The 10,115-nt window shown below is 45.3% G+C and overlaps 1 protein-coding gene across 4 annotated transcripts; it reads left to right on the top strand.

The window, feature by feature from the left end:
- The first annotated feature begins 3,142 nt into the window (after positions 1-3,142).
- LOC123447970 (receptor kinase-like protein Xa21) lies at positions 3,143-9,126 on the top strand. 4 transcript variants are annotated; one of them, XM_045124721.1, is made up of 5 exons: positions 3,143-3,799; positions 4,412-4,435; positions 4,543-7,246; positions 7,353-7,724; positions 8,701-9,126. In XM_045124721.1, exons 3-4 carry the CDS (start codon positions 4,570-4,572, stop codon positions 7,721-7,723), a joined length of 3,048 nt encoding a protein of 1,015 aa, XP_044980656.1. In that variant the 5' UTR covers positions 3,143-3,799; positions 4,412-4,435; positions 4,543-4,569; the 3' UTR covers position 7,724; positions 8,701-9,126. The 4 variants fall into 4 exon arrangements, with proteins under 4 accessions (XP_044980656.1, XP_044980657.1, XP_044980655.1 ...); XM_045124722.1 differs by having other exon boundaries at positions 4,412-4,453; positions 8,690-9,126; XM_045124720.1 differs by lacking the exon at positions 4,412-4,435 and having other exon boundaries at positions 8,690-9,126.
- The last annotated feature ends 989 nt before the right edge of the window (positions 9,127-10,115 follow it).

Genomic DNA, 10,115 nt, shown 5'->3' with positions numbered 1-10,115 from the left:
TCACCGAACGAGTTGTCGACGTCCAACACATTGAAGCGGTTGCCACCACGTCTTGTGGCATTGAAGGAGTTATCCCACGTCCTAAGGAATACGGTCATCCCACATTCCTTTAGTTTCTCTCGTGCAGCAGCGACAGCCAGGTCAGGCCTGCAAGTCGTCGCGCATGGACACCGGAGAAGCCAGACCATCCCTCGGGGCCACAAAGTGTATGAAAATTGAAGAATACGTTATTACGTATTGATGGTTGACCACGTCCGAATCGACTTCTTTTTGCAGCGATGAACTCGACGAGAACGAGGCAGTCGGAGGCATCAGAACGGCAGTGCAACCCGTAGAGCATGATGTGCACCCCGCCGGCGTTGCTATCACCAAGGGTGCGGTCCGGTGTGGAGCAGCACGTGGACGGACCTAGCGATGCTCGCGAACATGGTGAATCCAACCACAGGGTTCCAGATTGGATTCTGGCAGCTGAAGCGATCGGTGGCTACGCACCGACATGGGTGCTGAACAGCGAGACGATGGCATATACCTCCATGGTTGAGAGGAGGTTCACGCCCTTGAGGGTTTTAGGCGCCTCAATTGCGGAAGCCGGCCCCGAGTAGCCAGCTCACCCGTTATAGGGTGAAGCACCGTGTCGTCGACTATGTGGCTCCATCGCTCGCGAAGCTGCGCCATCGGCCGAGGGAGGAATTTGTTTTGGTGGTCGCCATTGTGTCTTGTTTCCATGGCGCTCGTCCGACCGGTGCGCGGTGATGCAGCAACGATGCCGGTGTTGTTTGCGGTCTCTGGTTGATGTGAAGAAGATGACGCGGTCGTCCTCATCGCTTGTATCTTCTTTTCTTTTCAATTGATAGCACTTGTGTGTGAGTGTGTGTACATACAGAATAAAAACAACCATTGTTAGATTAAGGACCGATTGTACAAAAATAGATAGGATGGAATAATACTTCCTGATTCCTGTATACGAAGAGTATCATGTCTCTCCTGTGAACGGGGTGGTGTCCGGAATACTTTGGATCGAATTCTCCATTGATGATTGTTGATCTGGAGACAAAGATTGAAGAAATAAAACCATTTGCATCATGGCTTGATAGACGTCATGCCCCACGGTGGGCGCCAACTGTCGTGGTAACGATTTCGACAATAGAAAGGGGGTAGGATAACGGAGCATGATCTATCAAGATGCACATGAGTGACACGGTGGTTTTAGCGAGTTCGGGCCTCTCACAGTGGAGATAACAACCCTACGTCTCGTGCTCTGGAGAGGCTTTGTTTTATCTGTCATGGACATGAGTTACATGGTATAGAGAGAGAGCGAGAGCTCGAGGGAAAGAATGAGCCCGAAGGAGGAGAAGAAGATCGCCCCTAGCTATGTGGAGGGGGGTGGCTTATATAGAGTGCGCCACCTCCTCACCTCTTATGTTACAAGATGGGGCATTGATGCCATAATGTCAACCCACTACAGATGTCTTGCCGACTGTTGGTATTTACATGACCGAGTGAGTCATACGACCGAGTGGATGACTGTCATCCGAGTGGATGAAATGTACTTGTCTGAGTGGATCCGTACCGAGTGGATTAGATGTTGTCACAATCCAATAGAAATTTCCCTCGTAGTCCTTTAAACTAATAATGAGGTGCCCTTGGGTAGGACGTATTGGTCGGACCCATGATCCTACCCTAGGGCTATATCCCCGTCAGCAAGTATCAAACACAATGCGCACAAATTTGACGGTAGGGATCATGCTGATGTGGATAAGTTTTATATGCCAGAGACTTCGATGGTAGGCTTTTATATCTTATCACCAAGGACTCTGACGGTGAAAAAATGATTAAATTCTAAAAAATTTACAAACTAAATTCATATATGGATCAACTTTTAGAAAAGGGTAAAAACGGGACTGCTAGACGTCCACCGACAGATGCGCGTTATACATCCGCCACCTCGCTGGCCGTTGGATGTACACGCGGGGAGCCGTCGATCGCTTGTCATGTCCCGCTCGTTCCCTCCTCACTCATTAATTCCTAAAACAACGTCCATGTTGCAAAAACAATGATAGTGTTGCAAAAATAATTTGCCGAAACAACGGCCGCATTGCAGAAACAATTTCTGAAACAATGGTCGTATTTTAAAAATAATGATTATGTTGCAGAAATTTCTTTTCGTCGGGAGGCGTTTGACGGCTGAGATTCAACATGGATGCACTCACCCCGGCAATCTACAGGCGGCGGCGCTCGGTGTGGGGGGGGGGAGGGGAGGGGGGAGGGGAAGGGGGCGGACGGGGCAAGGGATGAGCATGTATACTTGCTGGAGTCGACGCTGGCCGCCGCAAGAGATCGAGCAGCAAAAGAGAGCAATGCGAAGCGGGCTCTCAGCTACAGGAGACAATCCTGAAACAATCGTTCTGTTTCCAAAAAACGGTGGCGGCTGACTCAAAAATGCGGTTGGTCTGGTCCGTCCGATCAATGACTGATCCGACGAGGGAGCGCGATCGACCGGGTGAAGGTAAGCTTTTTCAAAAAAAAAAAACGAAATTTAGATTCGCCTCGATTTGTTTCCCCTCTCCTCTCTGTCTGCCGCCGTCGTTGCTGGCCTCCTCCGGCAACTGCGCACGGAATCCGCCCCACGTCCGTGATCTCACCCGCGCCGAATCCCATACCAGCATGTCGGCGGTCTGCATGGGGCGTGGCGGGGGCGGCGAGGGAGAAGGTGGTGCTCTCACGGAGGATGAGGGGCGGCACAAATTCGGGCTATCTTCTCGATTTCAGTCCGCGCTTGGGGCTCGGTGCTCTGGTCCGCGCCGCCGGTGGGAAAGCACCGCAAGGCGAGGGAGAGGCAAGGGATGGACAACCTTCTGCTCAGTTTTCCTTTACCGATTTGTTTACCTTTAGTGTGAGATTTTCTTTTTGACGTACCTTTAGTGTGAGAGTTGTTCAGGTAGGAAATTGCCCCTGTTGGTCCAATTGAATAGACGTCCGCGCCTCACCAACCAAATCGGATGGTGCTATCATATTCTCGGTTGGTTTGCTGGTAGAGACTTACTCCCTCCGTTCCAAAATATAAGACCTTTTAGAGATTTCACTAAAAGACTACATACGGAACAAAATGAGTGAATCTATACTCTAAAATATGTCTATGTACATCCGTATGTACTACATAGTGCAATCTCTAAAAGGTCTTATATTTAGGAACGGAGGGAGTACATTCTAACCTGGCATGGAATTTTCTAATCATGAATGTGTGAAACAGTGCATCCATGTTTTGGCTGGGTCCAAGCTCCAAGGTGGGAACATGTGGTGCTGCAAATCACACTGTCATCCTTGGGCCGTGAGCACCATGTCCACACCTGCTCGGCCGGCAGCTTGGTCGAGAATTCAGGCCTGCTGCCGCTCTCTCTGTCGTTCCTCATGTCAAGAATCGTAGCGTCCTCATTAAGGATATCCTGATGTCATCGTCTAAACAGAGGCCGCCCATGAGGCTATCATCTTAAAAGCAATATGGGCATGCTGTCACTTTCTCCTTTTTCTTTCGGAGTCATGGGTCGTTATTCACTAGTGGGTAGTTGTGTAGGGAATTTCATAGTTTAGTTTTTTGGAAAATATATATAGTTTAAAAGGCTAAAGTTAGATACCTTCTTCCTGAAGTAGATATTGCCATGCCTATAAATGAAGGGGTAACCAAGCAGCTACTGGTTACTTGTAGCTATGGCAGTTCAGATGACATGATCACGCCGTTTTGGGGGATGTTTGCGCAACCATCAAACGATGGCAGGATGATTGTGGTGGACATGAACTCAAGGTGCGTTAATCTCTACTAACTTTTGAATCTTGTAAACAGTCTTGTTTTTAGAGTTCCACCGAATTTTATCCAAGTGTTTTAGGTGGCTTATTTTGAGGAGCTACATGGTGCTTGTTCGTTGATCTGAATGATAACAAGGATGATTCCCACAAATAACTTTTTATGGGTCGTATTTCTCCTTCCCCCTTTTCCCACACCTCCTCACTCCTACCTGTAGTATGATGATTACTGTATGCCCGGATGGCAGAAAAGTATATCGTAACCAATCCTAATCACAATTTTTGTGATGGATCTGAAGAAGGTGCCTGCTTTGTTTCTCTATAACAGGTCATCTGTGACTAACTTCCAAAAATAATAATTTATTGTGTATTAATTTTCAGAATTGACCATCCGCGTAACATATTGGTCCAATGTGATTGGGTTTTCTAGCATCTGCTTTAGTAGTTTAGGCAGCAGGTTCGCGAACCAAAAGCTTTCACATGATTGCAGGACTGTAGGAAATTCAGATATCTCAAATCTAATCAGATTAGTAAAAGACTATGGTTATTGTAATGTATTTGCGCTGGCTGGAAACCTGTAATATCACTTATGTTGTTATTTACTTACTTGCAGAAAGACAGTCGGAAAAACCCGAGGGTAAGTATAATCGCTTAGGTAGTACTTGACATGCCAAATGATTTTCCACTAACATCAATTATTGGCTATCTAAAAATGCCCCTATTTTTTGTTTGCATGTAATCAAGATCTTCAACAAAGACAGCTAGCCAGCCATGAAGATTACTACAATCATGCAGTTTATCTTGGGGCTCATTGTTTGCAATGGACATATCTTGATCTGTGGCTTCCTGTATGGAAATGAGACAGACCAATTGTCACTGCTTGAATTCAAGAATGCAATCACCCTCGATCCAAAGCAATCCTTGATGTCCTGGAATGACAGTACCCACTTTTGCAATTGGGAAGGTGTTCATTGCAGGATGAAGAATCCATACCGTGTCACTTCTCTTAACCTTACAAATCGAGGTTTAGTCGGGCAAATCTCTCCTTCACTTGGAAATCTTACATTCCTAAAACATCTACTCCTACCAACAAATGGGTTTACTGGGACAATTCCTCCATCCCTTGGTCATTTGCATCGCCTTCAAAACCTATACCTGAGCAATAACACACTGCAAGGGACGATACCTAGTCTGGCAAACTGTTCCAACCTCAAGGCTCTGTGGCTGGATAGAAATCAACTAGTCGGACGAATTCCTGCAGACTTGCCTCCTTACCTTCAAGTGCTGCAACTTTCAGTTAACAATCTGACTGGAACCATCCCTGCTTCTCTTGCCAACATCACAGTGCTAAGCCAGTTTAACGTTGCGTTTAATAATATTGAGGGCAACATCCCAAATGAGATTGCAAAGTTACCTGCGCTCCATATTCTGAACGTGGGTAGCAATCATTTGACAGGCATGTTTCAACAAGCCATCTTGAATCTTTCTAGTCTTGTTACCCTTAACCTTGGTCCAAATCATTTAAGTGGTGAGGTACCATCCAATCTTGGTAACTCTCTACCGAATCTCCAAAAGTTCGCATTAGCCGATAACTTCTTTCATGGAAAAATCCCATCTTCTTTGATCAACGCATCCCAGATACACATTTTTGATATATCAAAAAATAATTTCACAGGATCGGTGCTTCGGTCCATTGGCAAACTTTCCGAACTCACATGGTTAAACCTTGAGTTCAATAAACTCCAAGCACGCAACAAGCAAGATTGGGAGTTTATGAACAGCTTAACCAATTGTACTAAGCTAAATGCCTTCTCGGTAGAGGCGAATCTTCTAGAAGGCCACATACCAAGTTCGTTATCCAACCTTTCCATTCAGCTTCAAAATCTATATTTGGGGCGGAATCAATTGGAAGGGGGTTTCCCTTCTGGCATAGCGACCCTTCCGAACCTGATTGTTTTAGGAATGAATAGCAATCGATTTACAGGTACCATTCCCCAGTGGTTAGGAGCTCTCAAAAATTTGCAAATACTAGGTTTAGCTGACAACATCTTTACAGGGTTTATTCCATCCTCCCTTTCCAATTTATCTCAATTGGCCTATCTCCTTCTAGACTCGAACCAATTTGTTGGCAACATACCACCAAGTTTTGGAAAGCTTCAAAACCTTGCAATATTGAACATGTCCAGCAACAATCTTCATGATTTAGTACCAAAGGAGATCTTTAGAATTCCAACACTAAGGGAAATTTATTTATCTTTTAACAACTTGGATGGACAACTTCCTACCGATATCGGTAATGCCAAACAACTTACAAATCTAGAACTCTCTTCAAATAGACTATTTGGAGATATTCCTAGCACTTTGGGTGAGTGTGCAAGTTTGGAAAATATCAAGTTGGACTGGAATGTTTTCAGTGGAAGCATCCCCACTTCATTAAGCAAAATAAGCAGCCTAAAAGTTCTCAATGTTTCCCACAATAATATTACTGGATCAATTCCAGTGTCTCTTGGCAACCTAGAATACCTTGAGCAACTAGATTTTTCATTCAACCATCTTGAGGGGGAGGTCCCAAAAGAAGGAATCTTCAAGAATGTTACTGCTCTGCGGATTGAAGGAAATCATGGGCTTTGTGGTGGGGCTCTGCAGTTACACTTAATGGCATGTTCTGTTATGCCTTCAAATTCAACAAAGCACAATCTGTTTGCTGTACTCAAAGTGTTAATCCCAATAGCCTGCATGGTCTCACTAGCTATGGCCATACTTCTCTTATTGTTCTGGAGGAGGAGACATAAGAGAAAATCCATGTCTTTGCCATCACTTGATATAAATCTTCCCAAAGTTTCTTTCAGTGATATTGCTAGAGCAACAGAGGGGTTCTCAACGTCCAGCATAATTGGAAGAGGGAGATATGGTACTGTGTATCAAGGAAAACTATTTCAAGATGGAAATTATGTTGCCATAAAAGTCTTCAACCTGGAGACAAGGGGAGCACCAAATAGCTTCATTGCAGAATGTAATGTCTTAAGAAATGCACGGCATCGTAATCTGGTTCCTATACTAACCGCATGCTCAAGCATTGATTCTAACGGAAATGATTTCAAAGCTCTAGTGTATGAGTTCATGCCTCGAGGAGACTTGCATGGATTACTGTACCCAACTCAAGACTATGAGGGCTCTTTAGATTTGATACATATTACAGTAGCTCAAAGGCTAAGCATTGTTGTGGATATAGCAGATGCACTGGAGTACCTACACCATAACAACCAAGGAACTATTGTTCATTGTGATATGAAGCCTAGCAACATTCTTTTGGATGACAATATGACAGCCCATGTTGGAGATTTTGGTCTTGCAAGGTTCGTAGTTGATTCAACAGTATCATCATCTGATGACTCATACTCAGCCTCTTCAATTGCGATAAATGGAACTATTGGATATGTTGCTCCAGGTAATTCCAATTTTCATATTCTCATATTGTATTTATTTATTAAACTGAGAGTAATTTCTGCTCATACTAACACCAGAATTACATTATTGTTACATGTGAATTACAGAATGTGCAACAGGTGGTCATATTTCGACTGCTAGCGATGTCTACAGCTTTGGAGTTGTTTTATTTGAGATATTCTTACGGAAGAGGCCGACAGATGATATGTTCAAAGATGGACTAAACATTGCGAAATTCGTTGAAATGAATTTTCCTGCCAGGATATCAGAAATTATTGAACCTGAATTACTTCAAGATCAGCTTGAGTTTCCTGAAGAAACTCTAGTGTCCGTGAAGGAAAGTGACCTCGACTGTGTAATTTCAGTGCTAAACATTGGGCTTCGCTGCACCAAGCCATACCCGGACGAGCGCCCCAACATGCAGGAAGTGACTGCAGGGCTGCATGGAATCAAGGAGGCTTATCTCAGAGGGTACTAAGGTAATCACCATTGTTAGTGTATGGTGCTACATTTTTATTTAGAATCTACACAAGATTTTATCAGTAACTACATTTTCCAGCACCGTATTTTTGGAGTTTTTAGAGAATCCATTGTTTTTTTAGAAACCATAGTTTTAAATACTTTGATGCATTTGGTGTCAACAATAACTGAAGTTTTATAAACTGTAGTATTCTTGAAACAGTGTTTTTTGTGCTGTATTTGACCTCTTTTTTCTAAACCAAGAAACGCGAGCGCCTCGTTGTTGCTCCCCTGCTGTTTTTTCCAGCGAGTCCATGTCCTTACGGCCGCTGTATCACCTGCGAACCCATCAGCATAAGTTTTTCGAGTGAGGTATCCAATCAGTATGTAGATTGGGTTTTCTAGGAGAGATATCCGGTCAATTGAGCCCATTAGGCATTAGCAAATTCCACGCGCGCATAGTGTGGTACAATCAATTGCTCCTTCAACTTTCCAGGTCAGCAATCAGCCCACCATACGGCGCTGCCGGGTTTCCTGTTCCCACTGGAGCCCTCGACCATCGCGTCGTGTACACTGTAGACATCGTTCGTAAAGTGCAGGAGGCAGGGAGAGACTAGATGAGGATGTGTTGACATGGTGCGTGGCAAGGCTGCATGCAGCCGGTGGCTGTTAGCACACACTGATTAATCCGGTCATGTAGCTGAGTTAGGTTCAGTTGTCATCCTTGCATATCTATCTGTCAAAATTACGGCAAGACAATACGGGCTAAACACACACACAGTATTACCAAAACTCTGAAAAATGACAGTTTTGAGAAACCGAAGTATTCATTGTCCGGGCGTTGGAATACCTAAGTTTTTGGGATATTATACTTTTGAAAAAAACTGTGCTACCAAAGTAGGACTGTATTTGCCATTCTTTTCCAAATAAGAAACACTATTATTGTAACTGGCCTGAGTACATAAGCTGCGATGTGATCTTGCAGTTTGCTGGCAGGTGCGTTCTTGGAAAATGAATAATGGGAGTAAATCACAACGTGCTGGGTGGGCAACACGCTCTGCTTGTGCTGCTCCTCAAGACAGAGCTTCCTCCCTGATGATGGTCTCCCATGCTGTTTGGGTGATGGATCTGTTCAATTCGGGATAACCTCTTGACTGTTGTGATCTAAAAGATCTTATATTAGTTTGCAGAGGGAGTACTTTTTTGTGTGTGGAATCAGCTGACCTTTATTAGTAGTTTGAATTAAAGTTACATGGTTGGCATGTTGCTAGTAATGTAATAGTATGATGTAGTGGTACGTCCGGGCAAGTATTGTAGAGCTGACAACGATATTTCTTACAGCCTAAATCTACATCCTATATCTGTTTTCTTGATTTATGTTTGTTGTTCGAACACTTCATAAATTGAAGTTTTGCGGTCGAATTCCTCGTCTTATACACTATTTTGTTGTACAGCAGTAAATTATCCAAATCCCCTGTGTAATCCAGTTTGGAGTTGATTCCCACTTCACCTGCACCAAGTATGATGCTTGTTACTAGCTGTGATTGTTTGATTCTCTGTAGATCAACGTGTGCCTCCAATACCCTTCCTTGTTCCTGATAACAAAGGCCCCGTAATCTATACCCCTAATAATAAAGCGGCTATTGCTTTCGTTAGAAAACCCACCGCGACATTTTTATAAAAAAGCCCTTGTAATTTTTATTATTCAACTCGCGCCTCATCATTTATCTGCAACGCAAAAGGAAAAACGATTCGTTGCAAAAATTATACCCGTACGCATCGTCTCCTCTCGTCGACCCTGGGTCACCCTGGCATGTGCCCAGGCCGCCGCCGCACCACTCGCCGCTGCGGCCGACCTCAACCGCCACCGCTGCCGATCTCAACCCACCCGCCTCCGCGGCCATACCTCTCCCCGCTCACTGCCCCCGTTGCGGTGCTCGAGCGCATCGCGTCGACCCTGGTCCACCCTGGCCTGTGCCCAGGCCGTTGCCATACCACTCGCCGCGGCGGCCGACCTCAACGACCACTGTTGTCGATCTCAACCCACCCGCCTCCGCGGCCATACCTCTGCCCGCTTGCTGCCCCCGTTTCGGCGCTCGAGCACAGCTTTTGAATCAAATCAACGCGACAGCTACAGTGACTGGGGATGATGCGTGTGCTCGATGCAGAACGGCGGCGACGCGCGGATAAGGCGCGACGGAGCGAAGTACTTGCAGGTGGAGGCGGGCCTCCATGGCTCACACGGGGAACTCCGAGGTTATGGCGCGGCAACGGCGACTCCTTATGGCCAGATAGAGGCGCCTAACCCTTGCTCCCCTCATCGTATCACCTCCTCCGGCAGGAACTCATCATCTGGTGAGATCCCCTCCCCATGCCTCCAACCGTGTGCCAAGCACCGGCAAGAAATTTCG

Source organism: Hordeum vulgare, chromosome 4H, assembly GCF_904849725.1.
Source record: "Hordeum vulgare subsp. vulgare chromosome 4H, MorexV3_pseudomolecules_assembly, whole genome shotgun sequence".
Taxonomy (NCBI): Eukaryota; Viridiplantae; Streptophyta; class Magnoliopsida; order Poales; family Poaceae; genus Hordeum; species Hordeum vulgare.
The sequence above is the reverse complement of the archived record's forward strand: the minus strand, read 5'-3'. Positions and strand labels throughout refer to the sequence as shown.